The 27,994-nt window shown below is 57.7% G+C and overlaps 1 protein-coding gene across 3 annotated transcripts; it reads right to left on the bottom strand.

Moving 5' to 3' along the window:
- Window positions 1–297: 297 nt before the first annotated feature.
- On the bottom strand, window positions 298–27,207 carry LOC147912043 (putative bifunctional dTTP/UTP pyrophosphatase/methyltransferase protein). 3 transcript variants are annotated; one of them, XM_087426739.1, is made up of 13 exons: window positions 27,053–27,207; window positions 22,183–22,314; window positions 20,946–20,993; window positions 19,063–19,127; window positions 18,244–18,305; window positions 16,694–16,802; window positions 14,576–14,966; window positions 11,916–12,078; window positions 8,659–8,843; window positions 5,968–6,100; window positions 5,067–5,210; window positions 4,011–4,133; window positions 305–1,340 (listed from the first exon to the last, which is right to left on the bottom strand). In XM_087426739.1, the coding sequence occupies exons 1-13, from the start codon at window positions 27,143–27,145 to the stop codon at window positions 1,036–1,038; spliced, it is 1,953 nt and encodes a 650-aa protein (XP_087282865.1). In that variant the 5' UTR covers window positions 27,146–27,207; the 3' UTR covers window positions 305–1,035. The 3 variants fall into 3 exon arrangements, with proteins under 3 accessions (XP_087282866.1, XP_087282867.1, XP_087282865.1); XM_087426740.1 differs by lacking the exons at window positions 22,183–22,314; window positions 27,053–27,207 and adding an exon at window positions 22,129–22,155 and having other exon boundaries at window positions 298–1,340; XM_087426741.1 differs by lacking the exons at window positions 20,946–20,993; window positions 22,183–22,314; window positions 27,053–27,207 and adding exons at window positions 20,182–20,446; window positions 20,625–20,689 and having other exon boundaries at window positions 298–1,340.
- Window positions 27,208–27,994: the final 787 nt, after the last annotated feature.

The raw sequence follows: 27,994 nt of genomic DNA, 5'->3' as shown, positions 1-27,994 counted from the left end.
GACAGAGGGGCCGTGAGCGTCTCTGCTTTGCTCTCTGGAGAGCCACAGGCGCCACACCGGATGGCTCAGCCCCTGCGTGATCCATGCTGCACGTCCTGCCTCCCGGGGAGACACATTTGTGCTTTTTAAAAAAAATTTGAAGTCCATCCAAAATTATATGTGTTATAGTATAATTATATAGTTTGTAATAGTATAAAAATCATAATAGTACTTATAAAACTAGATGTAAAATTATATGTAAAGTATAATGTGTAATTTATAATGGTATTTCTACAATTATAATAGTATGTAAATTACAAATATATATCCCTATACATTTATATATAAAACATACGTCATTTATATGTTCTATTTATTTAAAATGTATTACACAGAGAAAATTTATATAAATGCCTCTGTATTTGTAAGTTAGGTACCTGTCTAAGAACCTATGGTGGTCTTAGCTGCCCCCATCTGACAGTCGGTTGTTTTTTCCTAATAATTTCCTTTGTACAGAATTTATTTTAGAAATCATAGTTCTGACAATAATGTTTTCTAATAATAATTATGTTTGTAAATAACCTGTAAGTTGCTGCATACTTCCTATGACCTAATATACAGAGTTACCTGCACAAGCTTGCTCCTTTAAGAAAACAGGTAAGTTGCTGAATTGTGAGACAGACCTGCGTCTCCACTGGTATGCTGGGGACGTTTGCGGTGAACAGCCGTCTCGCCCGGATCCCACGTGAGCTGCCAGCGTGAGAGGTGGGCTGAAGCGTCTGGCGGGAGGCGGGGAGGCAGGGGTGAGGGTCCACGCTGCCCGCCCTGTCTCCCAGCCTTCCCGTCTCTCTGGGGGCTTCTAGACGCGTCCTCTCACCTCTGACACCTGCTCTGGTTGGGTTTGTCCCCGAGACTCACGGCTACCGTGGACCCGCCCTCCCCGGCCCGCGTGGATCCCGTGGCCATCCCCCGAGGCAGCGCCCCATTTTCAGACCCCACAAACGAGCTCGGAGATGGGGGCTTCTGGCGTCTTTAATCTGCTCTGACCCCCCACGTTCAGGCATCTCTGCAGTGAAGGCGTCCCCTCAGGGGCCGAGTGGGGACAGCCTCCTGGGGGGACGGCCGCGTGCCCAGGAGCACGTGCAGCTGGTCCCCCGCCCGCGTCTCCGCCACGTCCCGGAAGCCGTGTCGCTGCAGCAGGCGCCGGTACTCGGCCAGGCTCCTCTGTGCGCGCGGGGGCCACACCAGCCCGTCCAGGGCCCGCCGCAGGCCGTTCCGCGCCGCCCGCCTCGCCTCGTCCACCGTCGCGTTCTCCGGGCCCTCCTCGTCCCACACCGTGTCCACCAGCAGGAGGCCACCGCCTAAGGGCAGAAGCAGAGCACGCTAGAGGCAGCGTCCCCGGGGACAGGACGGCCAGCACTTAGAGGGGGACGGGAGGGCAGAATTATGGGGGAGAGGCTGAAGGCAGTGCCCGCCACCCTGGGGAGCCAGAGAGCCAGAGACAGAGAGAGACAGAGATGGAGATGGAGAGAGAGAGAGACAGGGAGACAGAAAAAGAGAGACAGACAGAAAAGGAGAGACAGAGATGGACAGAGAGAGAGACAAGGAGAAACAGAGACAGAGATAGAGAAGGAGAGAGACAGAGAAGGCAAGACAGAGACAGAGGTGGAGATAGAGACAGAGAGAGGGAGACAGAGAGATGGACAGAGAGAAACAGAGAAGGAGAGAGAGACAGAGACAGAGATATAAAGAGACAGAGAAGGAGACAGAGACAGAGAGACACAGAATCACAGGACAGAGCCTGGGGTGCCTGGTCCAGGCCAGGGACCGGCCGGGGCTCCACGAAAGGAATTCACTGTGGAAACACGTGAGGAATTCTGATCACGGGACACAGCCGCAGCCCCGCCGCCTGCTGGATGCCCTCAGGGCCTCCCCTTCTGTGGGAATCAGTTGAGTGACCTCCGGGGCGGAGGGCGGAGCTGCCCATAGGGGGTCAGAACAGCTGGCTCCTTGGTGGGGAACATCCTCGTGAGGATGGAGAACAGAAAGTGTGACTGTGTGTGTGCACACGAGGTTATCTCCATGGGCTCCAAAAGCCCTATTTTACATAAAGAGGCCACTTTCCCTTCTCCCCTGCGACCCCCCGGCCCCCCGGGTGCAGGTGACCTGAGCCCAGCTGTGGGGGAGGGAAGCCGGGGTTCCCGGGGTCTCCCCATTTCTGTGGGGCAACTTCTCCTCCTGGACCAGCTGCAGGCTGACACTCGGCAGGACTCCTCGAAATGTGACAGTGGGTCTAGCCAGCAGGTCAGAGGTCCAAGGCTGCGCCCCCAACCCTTCACAGTATAAAGGTCGCTTAGAACCAACTCTCCCGACGTGACCCGACTGTCTCCCGAGGTCGGTGGGGATTTGGCTCTCGAGGCCCCGACCCCGCCTACCCCCAGGACGCCACAATGTCATTCCTTCCCGGGGCGGGAGCAGCCCTAGCTTCCGGTTTCTGGGTTTCTGTCTTCATTTCCCTCCAGCATGTCTCCAGGACGTCCCTAAGAAACGGGGACGTGCAGGCACGTTTCTGAGGCCATAAATGTCGACGGGCATTTTCCATCCACAGACGGGACGGGTGATTTGGGAACCCGTGGAAATCCCTGTTCCCTGTGTGGGCAGTGTGGCTCTGCGGCCCTCGAGCTCCGTGGCTGGTTCTGAGGACCCCCGTGCGTTTCTGGGGCCGATTGCTGGCGCGGGACTTGGTTTCCACCCTCCTGAAGGGGAGGCTCGTTCCTGGGCCCTGGGGTCCGGAAACATTGGCTCTGTGCTGGCTACAGGCTGACGTGTACCTGTGCCCACTCTGGGCGGGTCTGTGGCTGCCCTGCTCCCTGGTTCCCGTGTGTCCTGTGAGTCCCGGGTGACCACGCTCGTCCCCTGGGAGAACAGGGGCTCAGGGGCTGCTGCACCTCTTGGGTCCAGGAGAACCCCTTGTCGGCAAAGGGGACCCCCTCTATGTTCTCCAGTCCAGTACCAAACGGTCCCTTTGCCCCCCACGGGGCCCTGCACCTGAGCCAGGAGCCTTGGGTAACCCAGACATGCCCTGCCCAGCTTGCAGGGGGTCAGACCCCTGTGGGAGGGGCTTGGTGTGGGGGCTGGTGTGATGGTGAGTTGTACAGATCATCTTGGCTGGGCCACGGTCCCCAGATGTGTGTTCAGGCGTTCTTCTGGGTGTGTCTGTGAGTGTGTTTTTAGATGAGATTAACGTGGAAATGGGTAGAGTCTGAGTAGAGCAGATGGCCCTCCATAATGTGGGTGGGCCTCACCCAATCAGTTGACGGCCTCGAGAGGAAAAAGACCTGTAGCTCCTCAAGGAAGAGGGAACTATGCCTCCAGACGGCCTCAGACTCCAGCTGTGACAGCTCTTCCCTGGGTCTGCAGCCGGGACTTGTCAGCCTCCCCAGTCGCATGAGCCAACTCCTTATAATAAACCTCTCTCTGTATACATATATATACACACGTCCTGTGAGTCTGTTGTAGGCAGAGTCCTGAGCAGTACAGGTGGGTTGGGGTAACACGGGCCTCTGTGTCCAGGCCCTCGCCTTGTCCTGTCTGCTCGCCCCAAGCCTCTCAGGCTGACGGGGCATCCACGCCTGAGGACCCCCGTCGGCCCTGACCACGTGGAGACAGCCCGGGGACCACAGAGCAGCTGGGGGGAAATCAGAGGAGGAGAAGGGAGAGCCTGCGCCCACTGGGGCCCCGGGAGAGACATGGCCGGGGGTCGTCCAGGAGGAGGTGTGCGGACGGGAGCCCCCAAACCTCGTCGCAGGCTCTGGGGACCCAGGTGACCCTCGAAACCACAGGTCGGGGTCCAGACACCAAGAAGTTCAGAAACTGTGGCACCAGCTAGGAATCAAGTCCGTCTTCAAGGAGACGGGAAACACAGCACCAGAGTGTGGAGGGGGCGACTCACTGTCTTGGTAAAATTTACTCCTTTTTTGTTTAAATGAAAACTGTCTTCTAAAAGCGGAAACTAGATGCCGTGGCCTCACCTGGTTTGCAGCTGCCCGAGATGCGGCTCAGCAACTCGTGGACCTTGTCGTCCTCCCAGTCGCTGAGGATTCTGGACAGAACGTAGAGGTCGGCGTCCGGGAGGCTCTCTGTGAAGAAGTCACCTGGTTTGAAAAGAAGATGGAATAAATCGTCAGGGCACAAGAACGGGTCCTCCAGCTGATGGAAGAGGGGCTGCGCCGGTCTCTGGGATGCTGAAGCAGAGACCCCGCTTGTCGTGGGGAGAACTGTGACCCCCAAAAAGACATATTCAAGTGGTGACCCTTGGGAACCAGGAATGGGGCCTTATTAGGAAACAGGGTCTTTGCAGATGTGATTGAGTGAAGGACGGAGATGAGGGCGTCCCGGAGGAGGGTGGCCCTAAATCCAATGACAGTGTCCTCATCAGAGACAGAAGAGGAGAGACACAGACACAGAGGAGAAGCCACATGGAGACGGAGGCAGAGATGGAGGGAGGCGGCCACCAGCCCAGGGACGCCTGGAGCCCCAGAAGCTGGAAGAGGCGGGAAGGACCCTCCCCTGGAGCCTGTGGAGGGAGCGCGGCCCTGCGACCCCTTCATCTCAGACGTCTGGTCTCCAGGACGCACCCTGTGACTGCATTTCACCTTCACGTCTCCAGATACGGTCGCGCTGGGGTCAGGGCTCCAACATATGAATTTGGGGGGACACGGTTCAGTCCCCAGCAGGACAGCTGCCCTTGTTTTTTAAAACTAGAGAAACAGGAGGGGTCCCGGGGCTGGAGGTCGGGACTCCCAGCACATCTGCCCACAGGCCAGGCCACGGTGGTGACCGGGTGCAGGATGGTAAGAGTGTCCTTCAATCCGTCCCGTGCTCATGGCTGCCACCTGGCAGTTCTTCTTCGTGTCTGACCCACGGCCTTCCCGCTGTGGCTTCTGTGGCCTCACTCGGTCTGTCAGTGGCGCACACACACGGACACACACCGCTGCCCACGTGGACACACACCCCTGTCCGCTCTATATAAGACACAAACACGGCCAGACACACGTGACGCCTGGCAGAGACGGACGCGTGGTCACCTGGCAGGAACCTGATCTGCTCCGTCTGCCGTCCCTCGGGCTGGAAACACGCCACATGCTCGAGGACCTCGGGGAGGTCAAACACGGTCACCTGGAGACGCGGGTACTCCCGGGCCAGCGCGTGGGCCAGGGCGCCCGTGCACCCTGCAGGACACAAACACAGATGTTGGGGCCCGAGCCTCCCAGCGCTGGCAAAACCGTTGGCGAGTCCCCAGAGCTGAACTTTGTTCAAGGACATGGCATTGGGGCCAGTGCTGGGGAATAAGCCAGCCGGTGTCGTACGCAGGCTGCAGCCTCCCAGAGTCAGGACCTCACAAGCTGGGGCTGGCCCAGGGCGGGTGAGCGGGGGGTGCGTGCAGACTCACTGGGGAATCCTGAGAGCCAAGCAGTGGGGAGAGGTGTGCTCTTCCCTTCTCCTTGGTGCTGCAGAAATGCAGGTGCGATGGCTGGCACCACAGCAGCCACTCTGGCCACCAGGAGAAGGCTGTGCAGAGAGGATGGGGAAATGCAAGGTGACGGCTCAGGAGTCCTCTCAGGACCCTGATCCCACTACATCTCTTGGGCAGGCATCTGCTCCTCTGTCTGCTGTCTTGGGGTAAGAACTGAGCCAGGCTGGGGTGGAGGATGAGTGGGGCATAAGCAGACCTGCCGAGAGGGGGATAGAGGGTTCCGTGGTTCTCTCCCCAACTCGGCAGCCCCCAGGAAGGGCCATCCCCAGGACCTCCTAGCCGTTGGGAGTATCTGGTGGAGCCCCCACACCCGCCCTGGCCAAATTTGGGCCCTTCGTGCAGAGATGAACCCGTTTTGCAAGTGTTATTAGCAGGTGAGGCGCCCGTGACTGAATTCAAGAAAAGAAACACTCAGAGCCTCTTGCACCCGGCTCCCGGCGGGGGCTACGCACCTCCCAGGTGGCAGGCGGAGGTGAACCAGGACAGGTCGAAGGCCGTGGCCACTTGGCGTGCGGTCAGCTTGGCAAGGCCGTGTGTGGCCCGCAGGAGCCCCAGCGTCGCCTCCTTGCTCTGGTCACGGGAGTTCTAAGACAGAAGGGGTGTGAGAGACCCACACCGGGGCCCCGTGTGCCTGCACCCGGGCCACAGTGACACCCGGCATGTCCGAGGATGGGGAGCTCGCGGGCTTGGTGGGCTATCCTGCCGTCCCCCCAGAGCGGTCAGCGGGCCGTTCCTCTGCCCCCTCGGCCGCGAGGCTGTGAGGAGTCTCCCCCTCCTCCGCCACCCCACAGGCTGTCTCCAGGTCTCTGCCTGTTCTCTGCTTCTCTGTCTCTCCCTCTCTGTGTCTCTACGTCCGTGTCTCTGTCTCTGTGTCTCTCTCTCTTTCGTCTCTGTCTCTGTGATGGTCTGAATGCCTGTGTCCCCCAGATTCTTATCTGGAAGCATAGCCCCCAGAGGGGTGGTATCAGGAGGGGGGCCTTTGGGAGGTGATGAGGTCGTGAGGGCGGACCCCCATGATGGGATCAGTGCCTTATAAGAGTCCCCAGAGACCCCCTCGCCCCGTCCAGCACGTGGGGATGCCGTCTGGGAACCACGGGGAGTCCTCGCCAGACACTGGATCCTCCCGAGCCTGGACCTCAGATGCCCAGCCTGCTGGACAGAACAAGTGTCTCCCATTTACAAGCCACCAGGTCTGCGGGATGTGGTCATGGAGCCCCGCAGACTAAGACTCTGTCTCTAGTTCATGTCTCTCTGTCTCTGACCTCTGTCCCTCTCTGTCTCTGATCTCTCGCTCCCTGTCTTTGACTCTGCCTCTCTCTGTCTCGGTGACTCTGTCTCTCTGTCTCCCTGTGTCTCTGTCTATGTCTGTCTCTTTCTGTCTCTGTCTTCCTGTCTCTGTCTTTCTCTGTCTCCGTCTGTGTATCTCTCTCTGTCACCCTGTGTCTCTGTCCCTCTCCGTCTCTGTATGTCTCTGTGTCTCTGTCTCTCTGTTTTCCTGTCTCTGTCTCTGTCTATGCCTCCTGGTGTCTGTCTCACTGTCTCTCTCTGTCTGTCTCTCTCTCACTCTGTATCCTTGTGTCTCTGTCTCTCTGTCTCTGTCTCTCTGTCTCCCTGTCTCTGTGTGTCTGTCTGTCTCTCTCTCTGTCTCCCTGTCTCTGTCTCTGTGACTCTGTCTCTCTCTGTATTCCTGTGTCTCTGTCCCTCTCTGTCTGTTTGTCTCTGTGTCTCTATGTCTCTATTTCTGTCTCTCTCTGTCTCTGCTCTGATCTCTGTCTCCTTGTCTCTGTCTCTCTGTCTCTCTCTCCATCTCCCTGTGTCTATCTCTCTCTGTCTCTGATCTCTGTCTCCCTGTCTCTATCTCTCTGTCTCCCTGTCTCTGTCTCTGTGTCTCTGTCTCCCTGTCTCTGTCCTTCTATGTCTGTCTCTCTCTGTCTCCCTGTCTGTGTCCCTCTATGTGTGTCTCTCTCTCTGTCTCTGTCTTTCTATGTCTGTCTCTCTCTGTCTCCCTGTGTCTCTGTCTCTGTCTGCCTGTCTCTGTCCCTCTGTTTGTCTCTGTCTCTGTCTCTGTCCCTCTATGTGTGTCTCTCTCTCTGTCTCCTTGTGTCTCTGTCTCCCTGTCTCTGTCTCTCTCTCTGTGTCTCCCAGTGTCTCTGTCTCCCTGTCTCTGTCCCTCTATGTGTGTGTCTCTCTCTGTCTCCTTGTGTCTCTGTCTCCCTGTCTCTGTCCCTCTATGTGTGTCTCTCTCTCTGTCTCCTTGTGTCTCTGTCTCCCTGTCTCTGTCTCTCTCTCTGTGTCTCCCAGTGTCTCTGTCTCTCTGTCTCCCTGTCTCTGTCTCTCTCTGTCTCTGTCTCCCTGTCTCTGTCCCTCTATGTCTGTCTCTGTTTCTGTCTCTCTATGTCTCTGTCTCTCTCTCTGTCTCCCTGTCTCTGTCTCTCTCTGTGTCTCGTAGTGTCTCTGTCTCTTTCTGTCTCCCTGTCTCTCTCTGTCTCCCTGTCTCTCTGTCTCCCTGTGTCTCTCTCTCTCTCTCTATCTCCATCTCTGCCTCCCCCCACTTGACCTGAGCCCCACGCTCCACCGTGCTCACATCCACCTGAGGCACAGAGCTGACTTGTTGCCTTATGTGCGCTCTGCCCTCAGCACACGTGGCCGGGGAACGAGGCAGCAGCCAGCTGTGCACCCCCGAAGCCCCTGTGGGGCCCCGCCCTGCAGACCCCACCCGCCGTCTGCACAGGCCCAACGGGACCCACAGCGTGTCCACCCCAAAGACCCCCGCTGGAGAGGGCGCAGGGGAGACACTGCCGGACGAGCCGTGCACACGTGGGTCGAGTGGGCAGCGGTCTAGGGCGACCCTGTGTGGGAGCCACCGGGCATCAATTCAACGCAGCCTGCCGGACCCCGGCCCGCAGGAATCCTCATTCAAGCTCTGCCCCCTAAAACGCCCTGGCGCCTCCTAACGTCACCGGAGCTGTGACCAGCCAGCCGTCCCCTGCCGTCCCTCCGGCCTCCGGCCCATGCTGGATTCCTGGGCTCAAGACGGCAGACGCCCACTGCTTTTCTAAGAGGTTCCCGTCACCCCGCAGGCTGGAGACGGTCCGTCCCCGGGTCCCTTAGCGACACACACGTGTCATGAACGGGAAGGGTACCTGAGACAGGTGTGTGGCCTTGTCCCCCAGAGACGTGTGGCCGGGGCCTGGTCCTGCTAGGATGGCGCGCTCCAGGTGTGAGAAGAGATTCCAGGTGTGGTCGTTGTGGTGCATGACAAGGCCGTGCAGGGAGTACTCCGCGTCCGACACCAGGTGCCGGCTGGCCAAGTCTGTGTTGCTGTAAGCTGAAGGGACGGGGCACCGTGGGGTGTCCGGCCAGGGATCCCCGGGCTGACCCCACAGCAGGGGAGGGACGCAGCTGCTCGGCGCCGTGGAGATGGGAACACACTCATCGTCCCCAAACGGGCTCATCGTCCCAGAGGCAGTTCCCCCAAGACCCCTGGGATGGCCACTCGGCCAGACCACAGCCCCCAGTCGCTCAAGCAGATGCCAGGCTAGGTGTTGCTGTGCACGTGTTTAGTAGACGTGGTTGGCATCTGCCGACTTTAAGTAAAGGAGACGACCCTCAGGATGAGGGTGGGCCTCATCTAATCAGTTGAAGGTCTTAAAAGCAGAGATGGGATTTTGCTGGGGAAGAAGGAATTCTGCTTCAAGGGGGCAGGGTCAGCCTCAACTGAGTTTTCAGACTGCAGGCTTCAGTCGTCCGGCCCCACGACTGCATAGCCAGTTCCTTGCCGTGAATGTCCTAGTCTATATCCCCTGAGTCCTGTTTCTCTGGAGAGCCCTGACTGGGAGAGGGCCTTCCTTTCCCCCTGAACTTCACACCAAGGCCGGCTGTCCACAGAACCAGGCCCCCGGGAGCCCTTTTGGGACACCCCCACCTGCAGAGTCAGAGGTGGGGGAAGAGGCGATGGTGGCCCCACACAACTGTGGTCCCTGGATGTGAAACACGGCACTGTGCCCATTTTAAGGATTAAGTGCCCTTACTGTGGAGGCCCACTGAAAAGCAGGCATGTGCCATACAGACATAGGAACTGCCTATCGGATTCAGGCGGAGAACCGTGCCTGGCTTCTGCCAAAATGAGCCCTGAGATGCTCCCAGGGCACCGGGGATTCTACGTCTGGACGTCAGAGCCTTTCTCCTCGGTCAGTCACTGTGTTCAGTAGAGGAGAATCTTATTCAAGTGCTCTGGCTCGGGAGGAAGTGCTGCTGTTTACGCTGCAGATACTAAGGATGTATTCCTATGCCTTTTGTGTGAAGGGCAGGTCATGGGCCTCCACCAGCACCCACTTTCCTCCTTATCCCAGAAGCAGAGAGGCCTCTCCTGCCCCCCTGAGCATCCCAAGCTACTCAGGGACCAGGCGTAGTGCCCTCTGCTCGCGACCACGCGCCAGGGTTCCGTTCAGTTCAGCAACGCAGGGTGTCACCCGTCCTTCCATCCCTCATCTCTCTGTGTGTCTATCACCTATCTATCTATCTATCTACCTACCTACCTAGCATCTATTTATCTATCTACATATCTATCTATCTACCTATCATCTATGTATCTATCACCTATCTCTCTACCTATCTACCTATCTATCATCTCTCTATCTACATATCTATCTATCTACCTACCTATCATCTATGTATCTATCATCTATCTCTCTACCTATCTACCTATCTATCTACCTATTTATCAATCTATCTATCTCTCTACCTATCTATCTATCTACATACCTATCTATCATCTATCTACATATCTATCTATGTATCTATCATCTATCTCTCTATCCACCTATCTACCTATCATCCATCTATCTACATATCTATTTATCTATTTACCTACCTATCTATCTACCTGTCTCTCTATCTAGCTATCTATCTATCCATCTATCGATCTATCATCTATCTACCTATCTATCTACCTTTCTATCTATCTATCTATCTATCTACATATCTATCTATCTACCTACCTATCTATCTATCTATCTACATATCTATCTATCTACCTATCTATCATCTATGTATCTATCACCTATCTCTCTACCTACCTACCTACCTATCTATCATCTATCTATCTATCTACATATCTCTCTATGTCTCTATCATCTATCTCTCTATCCACCTATCTACCTATCATCCATCTATCTACATATCTATTTATCTATTTACCTACCTATCTATCTACCTATCTCTCTATCTAGCTATCTATCTATCGATCTATCATCTATCTATCTACCTATCTATCTACCTTTCTATCTATCTATCTATCTACATATCTATCTATCTACCTACCTATCTATCTATCTATCTACATATCTATCTATCTACCTATCTATCATCTATGTATCTATCACCTATCTCTCTACCTACCTACCTACCTATCTATCATCTATCTATCTCTCTATCTACATATCTGTCTATCTACCTATCTATCTACCTACCTACCTCTCTATCATCCATCACCCATCTACCATCTATCCATCCATCCATCCATCTATCCTATCTATTCATCTATCCATCTATCTACAATATCTATATTTATCTATAAGTATCATTTATCTATCATCTGTCTATCTATCTATCCATCATCTATATATCTATCCACCAATCTATCTACATAGGTATCATCCATGCACCCACATTGCCTGCGCATACATCCATCTACGTGTATCTTCCATCATCTATCTGTCTACTATCTGTCCACCCATCCTCTGGCTATTTATCATCTATTATCTATCATCCTTCTATCATCTATCTATCATCCATCCACCCACCTACCCACCCTTTCATCCATCTATATTGTCCGGCATCTATCTACGCACTCATCATTGTCTGTCTATCATCTGTCTATTATCAATCTATATCTATCTATGTATCCATGAATTCATCGCTTCATCTCGTGCCTCCACCTCGTGCCTCCACCTCGTGCCTCCATCTTGTCCCTCCATCTGGTCCCTCTATCTCATCCGTCCATCTCCTGCCCCCACCTGGTACCTCCATCTCGTCCCTCCATCTCTTTCCTCCATCTGCCTATCTACATAAATAAGTCAGCAGAAGCGCACATCCACGTTGTGCGCACACATCTCCTATTGGTTCTGTCTCTGGTCAACCCGGCCTGACACAGCCCATCCGACATCAGAGCCCGCACGACAGCGCTCTCCTAACACTGACACAGTGGCCTCTGCTCCTTTCTCTCATCCATCCTCTGCTTGTCACACGCTGTGCACAGACGACCCCGAAGGCAGAGGGACGGAGGTCGGGCCCTCCCCGCCTTGGCCCGGAGGCCGCCTTCACCCGGTGACTCGCTTCCACCCGCAAAGACTGGCTTCCACCCGCAAAGACTCTCGGCAAGACGCCCAGCAGTCCTGACCTCTGCGTGTCTTCTCCAGTAACCCCAGGGCCACACACACATCCAGCAGCTGTGCCACTCCACCCCGAGGGGCGCCGAATCTCGAGGCTATCTCCGAGGCCCTCAGGGGGGTTTCGTCCTTGAGTAAATCAAACACCTTCAGCTTGCACGCCGTGAATAGGGCCTGTCCGAAAAACAACGACAATGAGCCTGATGAGTGACTTATGGAGTACGTGTCACTCTCGTGACTCGGAAGATGGAGGTCAGACCGTCAGAGGTTTCTAACTCGTCAGCTGGACCTTCTTCTCCGGGGAGCAGGGGCTTTAGGTCCACGTGGTACAAGGTTGGCGCAAGGTGACACCAAATCAGGGAATACCAAGCACACACATGGTCCCACGGGAGGAACACTGTGGTCCTGCTGCTGCCACGGGCTGGACGGTGTCCCCCCGAGGTTCATATGCTGAAGCTCTGACCCCCAGAACCTCAGAATGGGGTGAATTTGGAGACAGAGGTCCATCCCCAGGTGCACAGATTCTCTGTGCTTCTCCAGACCACAGGGGACACCAATGACCCTCATCCACGTGGCCACCGGCTAACACAAAAGCCTCCTGTGACAACGGGGGCACCATGGGAAAGAGCCCAGTTGTGACGAGCATGGAGAACACCAGGATCCACCTGGCAGGTGGAGGGTGCTCTCAGACTCCACACGGCCCCTCGACTTGGTCGGCACACGTTGGTCGGCACGGCCTTGGGAGATCTTTGTCTTATGACCCAGGTAATAGGTGGGCACATGGACACGTAAGTAGGTGGGTAGATAGATAGATAGATAGATAGATAGATAGATAGATAGATATGTAGATACACAGATAGTTAAATGGATAGATAAATAAATGGAACGGATGATAGAAAGATAGATACATAAGCAGATAGATAGATAGTGATAGATAAGCAGATGGAATGAAAGATAGATACATAGATAGATACATAGATAGATGATAGATGGGTAGATAAATAGATAATAGATAGATGGAATGGATGATAGATAGGTAGGTAGGTAGGTAGGTAGATAGATAGATAGATAGATGGATAGAATGGATGCTAGATAGATAGGTTGGTAGATAGGTAGATAGATAGATAGATAGATAGATAGATAGATAGATAGATAGATAGATAGATAGATAGATAGATGGAATGGATGATAGGTAGATAGGTGGATGGATGGATGGATGGATGGATGGATATGTAGGTAGGTAGGTAGGTAAGTAGGTAGGTAGGTAGGTAGATAGATAGATAGATAGATAGATAGATAGATAGATAGATGGAATGGATGATAGGTAGATAGGTGGATGGATGGATGGATGGATGGATGGATATGTAGGTAGGTAGGTAGGTAAGTAGGTAGGTAGGTAGGTAGGTAGATAGATAGATAGATAGATAGATAGATAGATAGATAGATGGAATGGATGATAGGTAGATAGGTGGATGGATGGATGGATGGATGGATATGTAGGTAGGTAGGTAGGTAGGTAGAAGATAGCTAGCTAGTTAGCTAGCTAGATAGATAGATGGATAGAATGGATGCTAGATAGATAGGTTGGTAGGCAGGTAGGTAGATAGAAGATAGATAGATAGAAGATAGATAGATAGATAGACAGATAGATAGATAGACAGATAGACAGATGGAATGGATGATAGATAGATAGATGATGGATAGATAGATGATAGATATAGATAAGACGATAGACAGACAGATGATGGAAGATCAATAGATGACGCTGGACCCACTCTATAGCTCAATGGTGTGACACACTGCAGGAGCACTGTTTTCATTATTATTTTCAGGTAATTTAGAGAATTTGAGGTACAACACAGCACAACCACCTTTCTTTCTTAACCACGAGAGATTCTCTCCTGATGAGCAGGTAACAGGGAGGTGACTGGGGGTGGAGCAGGGAGGGGGTGGTCCCCCGTCCCACAGCCTCAGCCCCTGCGTTCAGCGTCCCAGCTCCCCGCCAGCTCCCACCCGGGCCAGGTCACCACACAGGACAGACAGCAGAGGCTGCCGCCATGGGCGCCTGCTGCCTCCAGGGAGCATCCAGCTGGGCCTGCTGCTTCCCACTCTGCCAGGGGCACCGTCTGGCCAGGACACAGCCCCGAGGCCACAGGAGGACAAGGACGCTGACTCTGTCTGCCCTCTGAGAAGCTGGTGACCTGATGCCATAGTCCACCTGCCGCCCAGGCCCCAAGGCTGCCACACAGTCAGAGTTCCGGCCTCGCCTCACTGGGGCCTGGGAACGGGACCTTATTAGGAAACAGGGTCTTTGCAGATGTGATTAAGTGAAGGATGGAGAGGAGGGCGTCCTGGGGGAGGGTGGCCCTAAATCCAATGACAGTGTCCTCATCAGAGACAGAAGAGGAGACACAGACACAGAGGAGAAGCCACATGGAGACAGAGGCTGAGACGGGAGGGAGGCGGCCACCAGCCCACGGATGCCTGGAGCCCCAGAAGCTGGAAGAGGCAGGAAGGACCCTTCCCTGGAGTCTCTGGAGGGAGCGTGGCCCTGCAACCCCTTCATCTCAGACGTCTGGTCTCCAGGCTGGGGGAGGGTGAATTCCTGTGGTTTAAGCCCCTGGTTTGGGGTCATGCATTACGGCCGCCCCAGGACACCTTGTTCAGGTACCTTTGACGCCTTGAAGCCATCGATGAGCTCGAGAAGGCCAGTGGGGAACGGGGGCGGGCCATCCCACGTCCTGTTGGAAGCCGCCTCCTGTGCACCCTCAGCCTGTGTTCGTTCTCCGCCGGCCTCCGCCCGGCCGCCGCAAGCCTCTTGGCTCTGAGCCCCGTCTGAGCCTCCGCCTTCCGCGTCGCTCAGGCTGTCGCGGGTGTCGAGGGCCGGGAGGGGGTCGTGTGTGAGCTGCTGCGGACCCTCGCGGGGTGGGGGGTAGTACAGCCTCGTCAGCTCCCTGCAGAAGCGGTTCAGCGGGAAGCCCACGACGTTGAGGAAGTCCCCGTGCGCGGACTCCACCAGCATGCCGCCCAGCGCCTGGATCCCGTAGCCGCCAGCCTTGTCCCTGAGGGCACAGGAAGGGCCACACGGGGCGGGGAGGACACACGGTAAGAGACCACGGGAGACATCCAGGGTTCTCGGGCCAAAGGCACAGCCGCTGCGACCCTGTCATTCCAGTCGGACGCGGGGACTGGAGGGGACCCCAAGATCTGCACCCCGGGGGCTTCATACGGAGGGTTGGGCTCCGGGCTAAAGTCGGACGTGAGCCTTCAGACCTGACCACCGGCCATCGTACAGGTGCACGTGGTGGCCCGGGGGGCTGCCCTCCACCCCAGCCCAGTGTCCGGCCCGTGGACCACAGTCTCAGGGGGTCACAGCCAAGGACCCAGGACCCCCGGCCATGCTGCTCTGCAGCCCTGCATCCCTGCCCAGGCGCCCCATTCGGAGGCCTCTTTACGGGGGTCCTCGGCCCAGGTGTTCCCCGGGCGCCCCTGCTGAGACCTCCTTACAGGGGAACAGGGGTCCCGGAAGACCCTCGTCCAGTGACTGAGCACCCAGCACATTTCCATCCAAGCCCTTTCCCCTCCTCCCCAGACCCGGGTCCCTAAAGCCGCAGGAGGCTTTGGTCTGGAGGCCCCCTCGGCAGCAAGATGACCCCCACGTCTGTGACATCCATCCGGCCCCGTCTGGCAATGTCCCACAGGGGACCACGGAACGGGGGGATCTAGCACCTTCTATCCACCTCTTACAGCAACAGCAACTGATGAAGGGCTCGCTGATTTCTCTCACTGGGTTTATTGTCCCCATCAGCCACCCAACACCATCCTCACCTCAGCACTGCCCCGCTGAGCCCGGACCCCACTGCCCTCACCATCCCGTCACCTGGGCCCCTGCACTGCCCCGCTGAGCCCGGACCCCGCTGTCCTCACCATCCTGTCACCTCGGCCCCTGCACTGCCCTGCTGAGTCCAGCCCTCTCATTGTAAATGGGACAATCACCCTCCTATTGTGAACTAAATGTGTGTGTCCCCATAAATTCATATGTGGAAGCCCTGACGCCCAGTGGGATGGGATTGTTATATGGGATGTGTGGGAGTTGATTGGGGTTGGATGGGGTCATGAGGGTGGGTTCATTTGTCACAGCCGCCTCAGGAAATCACCCGACCCTGAGGGCACCCTTCTCCCCGACTTCGCCCTGCGCTGGCCCGAGACTGGCTTTAACCAGCAGAACGCCCGCTCCGACCTTCGGCCTCAGGAGCCTGGGGCATCTGTGCTCCCCTTCCCGCTGCCGCTGGCGCCCGGCCCCTCGTGTGGACCCCGATGGAGCCACTTCATGAGGAAACACAGCAGGCCGGTCCCCAAGCCACCATCAGACACAGGAGGGGGGCCACCAGCCGGCCCCCAGGAGCAGGCCCAGCACAGCTGGACAGTGGGCCGCCCAGCCCAGCCCCAGCAGCTGAGCCCATGTCCCCAGCTTGAGGACGATTGCTGCCTGGGGCCGGTACAGTTTGCGGTGACCTCTGAGGTCCAGAGAGAGAGCTGCTGTCGAAGCAGAGTCACCCCCTGCCCCCACGCCAGCTCCCCAAACGTGCCACCATCACAGGAGCGGGCATGGCGCCCCGGGGGGGCCGCCAGCGGTTTATGATCATCCGGGGACCCTCAGAAGCATGTTTAAGCCAGGCACTTCCGGAAGACAGGGGCGTGGAGCGGACCCTCTGGAGCTCAGGCTGTACAGCCGGGCCGAGGGACCTCCGCCCAGGACGCGGGACGCCGCCTCCCGCCAGGCACTCACGTGGGCTCCCCGCTGTCGATGTATTCCCGCAGCAGCTCCTCCGACAGCTCCGAGAACCTCACCCTCGTCTCCTCATAGAATTCCGTGACCTCGGTGTGCAGCCGGCCGTCTGGAAGGTGGGAAGCCCGAGGTGAGGACCCTTGGCCAGGGCGCGGCCTCAGGGTCCCCAGGTTTGTGTCTCTGCATTTGGGGGAGTTTCCTGACCTTTGTGTGCAATTCAGAGATTGGTTAGCGGGGGGGGGGGGGTAAGAGTTCATTTTCGACAAGGGAGAAAGAGAGAGAAAAGAAGAGAAAACAAGCAAATAAAATCAGCAGGAGGAGACAAAGCCTGCGGGCCCGGCTGAGATGGCGCCTTTGGTTTGCTGGGGTCAACACAAGATCTTTGCCTGTGGGGTTGGAAAAGCCCCACGCACAGAACAGCAACCATGCACAAGAGCCGCTTGAGAGAGTCGCCCTCACCAGCTGTCCTGCAGTGATGGTGACCCCCAAATTCATGTCCCTCGGGACCTGGGAATGAGACCTTACTTGGAAACAGGGTCTTTGCAGATGTGATTAAGTGAAGGTTGCAGATGAGGGCGTCCTGGGGGAGGGTGGCCCTAAATCCAATGACAGTGTCCTCATCAGAGACAGAAGAGGAGACACAGACACAGAGGAAAAGCCACGTGGAGACGGAGGCCGAGACGGGAGGGAGGCGGCCACCAGCCCAGGGACGCCTGGAGCCCCAGAAGCTGGAAGAGGCAGGAAGGACCCTCCCCTGAACCCTCCGGAGGGAGCACGGCCCTGCGACTCCTTCATCTCACACCTCTGGTCTCCAGGACTGGGGGAGGGTGAATTCCTGGGGTTTTAAGCCTTGTCGTTTGTGCTCATTTGTACAGCCGTCCCAGGACACTCACGCCCCAGCCCAGCATTAGGAGGGTCTGAGCCAACAGCAAAGATATGAAAGAGAAGCGAGAGCTGAAGGGTCCCTGGGAATCTCAGTCTCCAGCAACTGCTTTCTGCCTGAAGGGCCCCAGGCTGAAGTCCAAGATGGCCCGAGAGGGTCAAGGTGCCCCAATCGCTGACCACATGCCCTGGGGCCGCCCATCGGGGGATGCAGTCAGGGGGCCCAGGGCCAGGAGCTCAAACTCCACGTCAGGGTCCTTCCCCGGACCTAAAGTCTCTGCAAAGCAGCCGTTCAAGTTACTCCTCACGGATTTCGCGCGTCTTTTAAGAACTTTGCCGTGACGTAATTTAGAGACGCCAACGTGGGCGAACCTCGTCAGCCTCCAGGACCAAAGGGTCTCAGGAAACATTGCACGGGTCACTGATGGGTTTTAGGACTGGACACCCACGTGTCCGCCATCCAGACACCGTCCCCCAGCACCGCCTCCCTCGGGCGCCCAGAGGTGACCCCACGACTTCCAGGACAGACCCCGACTTCCCCGGGCATGACAGGAGGAAAGGGCTCCTTGGGAGCGACACCCGGCTCCCTCTGTGAGCCCAGGTCACCGAGAACGCCCGGCTCCCCCGGGTGACCCCGACCCAGGCAGGATGTGGAGTTGCCGAGGTACCTGTGCTGCAGCAGTGGACGATGGCCACGCCCGTGAACACGCTGTGCTCGGTCCCATTCAACCTGCAAGACACGCCCAGCGCCACGTGGTCAGGCGGGGGCCGTGGGCTGAAGCGCCTCTGATGCCCCACGGTACGGCTGGAGTCCTCGCACCCTGTCCGCTCGCCGGCCTCTGCCGCCATCGTCCCAGCCACCGGGTCCCCAAGGAAACCTTCCTAGAGTGACCAGTGCAGGTCGATGCCAGTGTGGTCACCGCTCTTAGAGCAGAAGGGAGCGCGGGGGCCGTCTCTTATGGGACTCGAGGTCCCCGTCATGGGGGAGCACAGGTATCCTGACGGGGAGGCCGGCCATGTGGGGACCGGGCAGCTGTCAGCCGGCTCTTTCTCGGGGTCCGTTTGCTGTCTGGGGCCGGAGCGAGATGCCGGCCGACAGACACAGTGCAGAGGACGGAAGTGAGACCGTGCAGATGTGTGAGGGTGTGGCCCGCCCAGGGTCAGGGATCCAGGACAATTCCTCCCGAGGACAGGCAGGGAGGGACAGTGCCCACCTCCCCGTGGCCGGAGCGGAAGCTCAGATGCACTGGGCTCCTGGGGAAAGCCGGTCAGAGGGGCGTGGGGAGCCAAGAAGGATGGGAGGGGCCAGAGGGGCAGGCTGATGGACACCTGGCCCCCGCGGGAGCCCCAGAGGGTGAAATCAGCACAGCGTACGTCCACGGGTGCCGGCCCGTCCTCTGAGCTGACCCGGAGGGGGGTTGCGGCCCGTCCACCCGGCCCCGCAGCTCTGTCTGCCATATCCCAGGAGGCAGGTGGTGGGCACCCACCTGGAGAGCATGCTGTAGGCGTCCTGTTTGTCAACCGGCTTCTCCAGGATCAGCCCGCCCACCGTCTGCGAGAGAAGCGAGAGGGAGAGGGTCTCTCCAGGCCTTAAGCCGGGGGCATAAAAGCCGCCCCGTCCACTCTTTAGACCCGTGGTTTTTTTTTTTTTAATTTGAGGTGAGAGTCACATGACATAAAATGCACCATTTTAAAGTAAACGGTTCTGTGGCATTTTGTGCATTCACAACATTGTGCAACCACCGCTTCTATCTACTTCCAGAACTTTCTCATCATCCTGAAACACTGGGTACCCATTAAGCAGTTCCCCCCCCCAATCCCCGCTGGCAACCACTAATCCACTTTCTCTCTATGGATTTGCCTGTTCTGGACATTTCGTGTAAATAGAATCACACGCTGTGTGGGCTTTTGTGTCTGGTTCTCTCATTGAGCATCGTGTGTTGAAGGTCCATCCACGTTGTAGCCCTGTCAGTGCTTCACTCCTTTTCCTGACTGTGTAATATTCCACCGTGTGGATGGACCCCATTCTGTTTATCCACTCATCCATCGATGGACATTGGAGCTGTTCTGACCTTTGAGCTATTGTGAACAGTGCTGCTACGAATGTGCGTGTACAAGATTTTGTTTGAACACCTGTTTTCAATTCTTTTGGGTATATACCTAAGAGTAGATACTAGGGCTGCCATAACGGAGGACCACAGACTGGGGGCTTAAACAACAGACATTTATTTCTCCCAGTTCTGGAGGCTGGACTCTGAGACCCAGGTGTGGGCAGGGCTGGTTCCTCCTGAGGCCTCTCTCCTTGGTGTGTAGACGCCGTCTTCTCCCCGTGTCCTCACATGGTCGTCCCTCTGTGCGTGTCCGTGTCCTCATCTCCTCTTCTCATAAGGACACCAGTCCTGTTGGATCAGGACCCACCCTCATGACCTCATTTTACCTTCATCACCTCTTTAAAGACCCATCTCCAAATACAGCCCCGTTCTGAGGTCCTAGGGGTCAGGGCTCCAACATGTGAATTTGGGGACACAGCTCAGCCCACAGCACTGGAACTGCTGAGTCCTACAGTAATTCTATGGTTAGCCTTTTGAGGAGCCTGCATTGCTCACTTCTTAACTTCCATGTAGAGATGCCCTGAACCGTTAAGCAGACAGTGTCTGGTTCTCGCCCACATGCATGCAGGTCCCATCGACCTGGGCTACATGGGAACAGACGGCACGTGAGGGCGACGTGGACCCCGGGACGGCCCCATCCAGTGTTTTCCGAGCCCGGACTGTTTCAGCGTTCACACTGCCGGCCCCTTGTCTGGAGACTGTCCGTGGCACGCTGGCATCGAGGCCCAGCATTGCTGGCTTCAGGTCACCATCAGGCCAGCTGGAAGGTGGACAGAGGGCCGTCACCAGTGTGGCAGAGCCGCGGTGAGGACCAATCTGCGCGACCTCCCATCGCAGAGCACAAGGCTCTGTGGACAAAACCCCCGTCTCAGGTAGAACTGTGTCCCCCAAAAGATATGTCCAGGCCCTAACCCCCCACCTGGTGAACAGGATGTTACCTGGCAATGTCGTCTTTGCAGATGTAATGGAATTTAAGGTGAGGTCGTACTGCAGTCAGGTGGGCCCTAATCCATTATGACTGGTGTCCTTTAAGAAGAGGACAATTGGGACACAGACACACAGAGGGACGACCATGTGAAAACTGGAGGGATGCCCACAAGCCAAGGGATGCTGAGAATGGTCCGCAGGCCTCCAGAAGCTGGGAGACGCCTGGGACGGATTCTCCCCTGGGGCCTCCAGAAGGGGCGAGCTCCGCCCACACCTTGACCTCAGTCACCAAGGACACGGAGACGGAACCCGAGGCTGGGAAGTGGACTCACCACGATGGTGTCCGCTCCGATGACAATGTCGGGGGTCCGGAGGTCTTTCTGCAAGAAATCCAAACTCAGATTTAGAAATGGCATGCCTGCGTGTCTTATGCAGACATTTTCGTGGTACGACGGGCGTGAAACAGCATCACTGGTACAAAGCCAGTCTTATTTCAGAAAGCAAGACCTGGATGTCCTCAATGAGCCAGGCAGGGACACAAGTGTCACCCCAAGACGCTCATCTGACATCTGTATACCACCTTGATCTTTGGGCGCACCGTAATACTAACATTTCCATTGCCAAAAATCAAATAATCAATATTCATTTTTTTACACCAATAGTTATGTTATAATTATAGCATTAACTAGAATACATTTACTATATTAATTTCAGTAGGATATTATTTTTGTTGTTAGTGCCGTCGAGTGGATTCTGACTCCTGGTGACCCTGTGGACAGCAGAGGGAACCCTGCCCGGTCTTTTTGCACCGTCTTCTCCCATTCCAGTGCCCTATCAGACAATACTCTGCTGCTATTCACCGGTTTTCATGGTCAATGTTTTTGGAAGTGGGTGGCAGGTACTTCCTCCTGGTCTGTCTTAGTCTGGAAGCTCCACTGAAACCTGCCCACCATGGTGACCCTGCCGGTATCTGAAATCCCGGTGGCACAGCTTTCAACATCACAGCAACGTGCAGCCACCACAGTGTGACAATGACAGATGTGGGTGTGGCTCCCTGACCAGGAAACAAACCCTGACCATGAGAGTGAGAGCACTGAATCTTGACCACTAGACCACCAGGGCTGGTGTGAGATATTATTGTAATACACGGTAATCGATAAGCTACATTAATTCTATATCATAAGTGACACTATTATAGTAATAACAGTAGTATATTACGTAGTAACACCTAGTGATAAATAAGTTGCATTAATTCTATATCATAAATGATACTGCTATATCAATTATAATAGTATATTACATAGTCATAAAGGAGCTGTATTCTTTATTGTAATGATACTGTTACATTAATTGTCATAGTGTTACATTGTAACAGAGTAATAGACACACGTTGTTACATAAAGGACACCATTAAAGGGCTACAATAGCACACTACACAGGAACACTCAGCAACAGGTAAGCTACAGCAATTGCACATTGTAAACGGCATTTATTTATAACACGGATGTTTGAAACCTGGACGCGCCCTCACAGCGAGAGGACCTGCGGGCAGCAGAGGCGGGGCCTTGCCTGGTGCATCCTGCAGGCCACCTCCAGGGCCTTCTGCTTGGCTGTTTCGACGGCATACGCGTGAGGGGTGGGGAACGAGGCTTTCTGGAGGTTCTCTTTGAACCTGGAAGGGACCACCTCGAACCTGAGACCCTGGAACGGGAGAAAAGGAAGGCTGGAGGGTTTACCGGAAGAACTCGAGGACGTGGAACAGAATGGGCACGGTTTACAGGAACTGTGGCCTTCCCGACGGGCACGCCCCCTTCCGGCCGTCCATCTATTCATGGGACCTTTACCAATAGCCAGCTCCTGGTGGGGCAGGGGGTGGCGGGTCCTGGCGGGAAGACACTGGCACAGCAGCAGCCACACAACACCAGCAGGGTGGTGTTGACTGGGGTGCTGGGGTCCACAGCTCTGGGGGTGGAAGGGCTCTCAGGGTGTCCCAAGGGCCAGCGCTCCCCTCCCCAGTGGTGGTCAAATATACTGCCCACACAAAACACAAAAAAATGCTACAAACACTGGCTGCCTAAGGGGGAGCTGCGTTTCACTTGGTCCTTGACACCATGAGCAGCTAGGACAGCCCTGGGGAGGTGGTCACAGTCGGGTGACATCCCAGAGTCCACTGGGGACAGGAATGTCGGCCTGTCCACAGAGGTGAAACTCCCTATCACCACAGGTACCCCTACAGGGCACACACCTGGCTCTGACTTCCCTTGTTCACCTCTCTAAGGGGTGCCCCTCAGTCGTGTACCTCAAGAACCCCCACGTCCCCTGGACCACTCTGTGAGCCTCCATCCATTCAGTGCCCCCAGCCCTGCCCCTGGAGGTACAGAGAGCACCCCTCACTCGGTACCCACCCCTCCCCTCCACCCATGTCCAGACTGGGCCTCCTCCGCTCCCCTATCTCCACCCAGTCCACAGGCCAGAAACTAGAGCAACTGAGACAGCACAGCCCCCCCCAGACAGCACGGCCCCCCCGAGACAGCACAGCCCCCCCGCCAGACAGCACAGCTCCCACCAGACAGCACAGAACCCCAGACAGCACAGCCCCCCCAGACAGCACAGCCACCACCAGACAGCACAGCCCCCACCACACAGCCCCCAAGACAGCACAGAACCCCAGACAGCACAGCCCCGCCAGACAGCACAGACCCCCAGACACACAGCACAGCCCCCAGACAGCACAGAACCCCAGACAGCACAGCCACCCCAGACAGCACAGACCCCCAGACAGACAGCACATCACACACCAGACAGCACAGAACCCCAGACAGCACAGAACCCCAGACAGCACAGACCCCCAGACAGACAGCACATCACACACCAGACAGCACAGACCCCCAAACAACACAGCCCCCACCAGACAGCACAGAACCCCGGACAGCACAGAACCCCAGACAGCACAGCCCCGCCAGACAGCACAGACCCCCAGACACACAGCACAGCCCCCAGACAGCACAGAACCCCAGAGCGCACAGCCACCCCAGACAGCACAGACCCCCAGACAGACAGCACATCACACACCAGACAGCACAGAACCCCAGACAGCACAGCCCCGCCAGACAGCACAGACCCCCAGACACACAGCACAGCCCCCAGACAGCACAGAACCCCAGAGCGCACAGCCACCCCAGACAGCACAGACCCCCAGACAGACAGCACATCACACACCAGACAGCACAGACCCCCAAACAACACAGCCCCCACCAGACAGCACAGAACCCCGGACAGCACAGCCCCCCAAGACAGCACAGCCCCCACCAGACAGCACAGACCCCCAGACAACACAGCCCCCACCAGACAGCACGGCCCCCACAAGACAGCACAGAACCCCAGACAGCACAGCCCCCAGACAGCACAGCCCCCACCAGACAGCATAGAACCCCAGACAGCACAGAACCCCAGACAGCACAGAACCCCAGACAGCACAGCCCCGCCAGACAGCACAGACCCCTAGACAGACAGCACATCACACACCAGACAGAAAAGAACCCCAGCCAACACAGACCCCACCAGACAGCACAGACCCCCAAACAACACAGCCCCCACCAGACAGCATGGCCCCCACAAGACAGCACAGGACCCCAGATAGCACAGCCCCCAGACTGCACAGCCCCGCCAGACAGCACAGACCCCCCCAGACAGCACAGCCACCTACCATGCACAGTCCCCTCCCCTCTGCCCCTGTCCCTTCTGCCAGTAGCAGCTCTAGGCAGGACCCCGCTCAGGCACACAGACTGGCCTTGGCTGGGCCGCCCTGCACACCGCAGCCAGCAGGTCACTGGGTCACTAGGGCCTGGCCCACCGATCACATAGACTCCTCCTTCCCCGGCCCACAGCCCTGGACCCCCATCACTAGGGTCTCCCATCCTCTCTAGGATTTTGCCTGCATACCCTGGCCCTGATCACTGAGCCCTGGTCACTAGACCCGCACCCACACACCCCGGCCCTCGTCACTGAGCCCTGGTCACTAGGCCCGCGCCCACACACCCGGGCCCTCGTCACTGAGCCCTGGTCACTAGGCCCGCGCCCACACACCCCGGCCCTCGTCACTGAGCCCTGGTCACTAGGCCCGCGCCCACACACCCGGGCCCTCGTCACTGAGCCCTGGTCACTAGGCCCGCGCCCACACACCCGGGCCCTCGTCTCTGAGCCCTGGTCACTAGGCCCGCCCCCACACACCCCGGCCTTCGTCTCGGAGCCCTGGTCACTAGGCCCGCGCCCACACACCCCGGCCCTCGTCTCTGAGCCCTGGTCACTAGGCCCGTGCTCACACACCCCGGCCCTTGTCACTGAGCCCTGGTCACTAAGCCCTTGGGCACTGGGCCCTGGGGCATGCACCTTGGCCCCCAGTCTCTGGCCCTCCTGGTAACCAGGCTCCCAAGTTACTGGGCCCCATTCTCACTGGACCCCCTCATCACTGGGCCTCTGGGCACTGGGCCTACTGGTCACTAGGACCCCTGGCCATGGCACCCCCGGGTCTCAGGGCCCCCTGTCAATGGGACTCCCGGTCACTGGCCCCCCTGTCACGGGCCCCCTGGTCACTGGGCCCCTGGTCACTAGGTACCCCTGGGACACTAGGCCACCCGGTCACTAGGCCCTCCTGGATTCTAGGCCACAAAGGTCACTAGGTCCCCCTGGTCACTGGACCCCAGAGGTCACTAGGCCCTCAGGTCACAATGTCCCCTAGTCACTACGCCCTCCAGGTCACTATGTCGCCTGCACACTAGACCCCTAGATCACAATGACCCCCAGTCAACAGACCCTCCAGGTCAATAGGCCCTGGTCACTTGGTGCTCCAGACATTAGTCCCCCCAGGTCACAATGTCCACGGTCACTAGGTCCTCCAGGTCAAAAAGTTCACGGTCACTAGGCCCACTAGGTGAAGAGACCCCCTGTCAGTAGGTACCCCAGACACTAGATCCCCAGGTCACAACATCCATGGTCACTAGGCCCTTCAGGTGAATAGACCCCGAGTCACTAGGTCCCCTGGACACTAGGCCCCAGCATATCACAAGGTTCATGGTCACTAGGCCCTCCAGGTCAATAGGCCCCCTAGACACTAGGCCCCCTGGACACTAGCCCTCCCAGATCACAATGTCCCACGGTCACTAAGCCCTCCAGGTCACTATGTCCCCGGGTCACTACATCCCCTGGACACAAGGCCGCACATGTCACACGGTCCACAATCACTAGGCCCTCCAGGTCACTAGGTCCCCTGCACTCTAGGCCCCTCATGTCACAAGGTACCCCAGACTCTAGGCCCTCCAGGTCTATAGGTTCCCCAGTCAACTGGTCCCCTGGACACTAGGCCCTCCAGGTCACTAGGCCCCCTGGGCACTAAGGTCCTCCAGATCACTAGGTATCCTGCAGACTAGGGACCCTGGGTCACAAGGTTCACAATCACTAGGCCCTCCAGGTCAATAGGCCCTCCAGGTCACTAGATCCCTGGACACTGGACCTCCCGGTCACAATGTCCTACAGTCACTAGGCCCACCAGGTCAATAAGACCCCAGGTCACTAGGTTCCCTGGATAACAGGTCCCCCAGGTCACAATGACCCCCCAGTCACTAGGCCCTCTAGGTGAATAGGCCCCTGGTTAATAGATACCCTGGACACCAGGCCCTCCAGGTCACAATGTCCCCCAGTCAATAGACCCTCCAGGTCAATAGGCCCCCTAGACACTAGGCCCCCTGGACACTAGGTCGCCCAGGTCACTAGGTCCCCCAGTCACCAGGCCCTTCAGGTCACAGGCTTGTGGTCATTAGGCTCCCTGGACACTAGGATTCCAGGTAACCAGGCCCGCTGGACACTAGACCCCCCAAGTCACTAGATCCCCCAGTCACTAGGCCCTCTAGGTCCTTAGGCTCACCAGATGACTAGGCCACCTGGACACTAAGTCGCTGGTCACTAGGGAACCTGGACACTAGGCCCCACACGTCACTGGTTCCCTGAGTCATGAAGACTCTGGGTCACCTGGCCTCCTGGACACTGGGCCCCCCAGTCACTAGGACCCTTGGACACTAGGCCCCCAGCTCACAAGATCTCCCAGTCACTAGGCCCTACAGGTCAATAGGCTCCCAGGTCACTGGGTTCCCTGGACACTAGCCCCCGTGGACTCTAGGGCCCCTGGACACTAGGCCCCAGGTCATTAGGCCCTGCAGACCATGGACATTAGGCTCCCTGATCACTAGGCCCCTTGGTCTCTAGGCCCCCTGGACACTAGGGACCCCTGGACTCTAGGCCCCTGGACACTAGTCCCCTGGTCACTAGGCCCCCCACCCCGTCACTATGCCCTCTGGAGACTAAGCCCCCTGGGTCACTAGGCCCTGCAGACACTCATCACCAGGCCCCGCTGCAGACCCGGCCTTGGCCCGTCCCAGACGCTCACCGTTTGGCTGAGGATCTCCCGGCGGCGGGGGGAGGCGCTGGCCAGCACCACCCACTGGTGCTGCAGCTTCCGGATCACCGGGCAGAGCACCATGGCGCCGCCGGGCCCTCGCTCCGCTCCCCGCACCACAGACGCGCCGGCACCGCCGCCCCGGAGCTCCGCCCCGCGCCGCACGAGGCCCGCCCAGGCCCCGCCCCGCGCCGCACGAGGCCCCGCCCAGGAACCGCCCCGTTCCGCACGAGGCCCCGCCCCGCCCCGCACGAGGCCCCGCCCAGGCCCCGCCCAGGAACCGCCCTGCTCCGCACGAGGCCCCGCCCAGGAACCGCCCTGCTCCGCACGAGGCCCCGCCCAGGAACCGCCCCTCTCTGGCGAGGCCCCGCCCCGCGCCGCACGAGGCCCCCCCAGGCCCCGCCCATCACCCCGCCCGAATGAAGCCCCGCCCCCGCCGCTCGCCCCGCCCCCGCCGCGCCGCGGGGACTGAGGCTGGGCGCGCGCTGGGGATGCTGACTCGGATCCCGGCTGGGGTCGTGGGCGGGGCCAGGGCCCCAGAACCCGGACGCCCCCCGGCTCCCGTGGGCGCTGTGAGTGTGGGAGGGCGGAGGTGAGAGTCCCCGCGGGCGCTGTGAGGGTGGATGCGGCTCCCCGCGGGCGCGGTGGGGTGCGCGGAGATGGGGTGGTCGCCACCGGCGCGGTGGGGGCGGAGATGGGCTATCCGCGGGCGCGGTAGGACGGAGACGGGGGTCCCCGCGCGGGCGGTGAGGGGTGGAAATAGGGGTCACGGATGCTGTAGGGGGACGGAGGTGGGGGTCCCTGCGGGTGCCGTCGGGCGACGGAGATGGGGGTCCGCGCGGGTAAGGCAGGTGGGCGGAGGTGAAGGGCGTTCCCGCGGGCGCGGTGGAGACGAATAGGGTTCTGTAGGCTCTGTAGGGGAGCGGAGATGGG

This window comes from Ceratotherium simum, chromosome X (genome assembly GCF_057802395.1).
Source record: "Ceratotherium simum simum isolate JZ-2026a chromosome X, ASM5780239v1, whole genome shotgun sequence".
Classification (NCBI taxonomy): Eukaryota; Metazoa; Chordata; class Mammalia; order Perissodactyla; family Rhinocerotidae; genus Ceratotherium; species Ceratotherium simum.
Note: the sequence above shows the minus strand (reverse complement) of the source record. Positions and strands in the feature narration are given on the sequence as shown.

Bases quoted from the DNA above. Each gene is read 5' to 3' on its own strand.
- LOC147912043 (XM_087426739.1), bottom strand. From the start codon at position 27,145: ATGGTGCTCTGCCCGGTGATCCGGAAGCTGCAGCACCAGTGGGTGGTG. The intron at 18,306-19,062 runs GTGGGTGCCCAC...CGTGTCTTGCAG, and splicing joins GCCTACAGCATGCTCTCCAG to GTTGAATGGGACCGAGCACA. The intron at 4,134-5,066 runs GTGACCACGCGT...TTTTCAAACCAG, and splicing joins GCAGATCAGGTTCCTGCCAG to GTGACTTCTTCACAGAGAGC.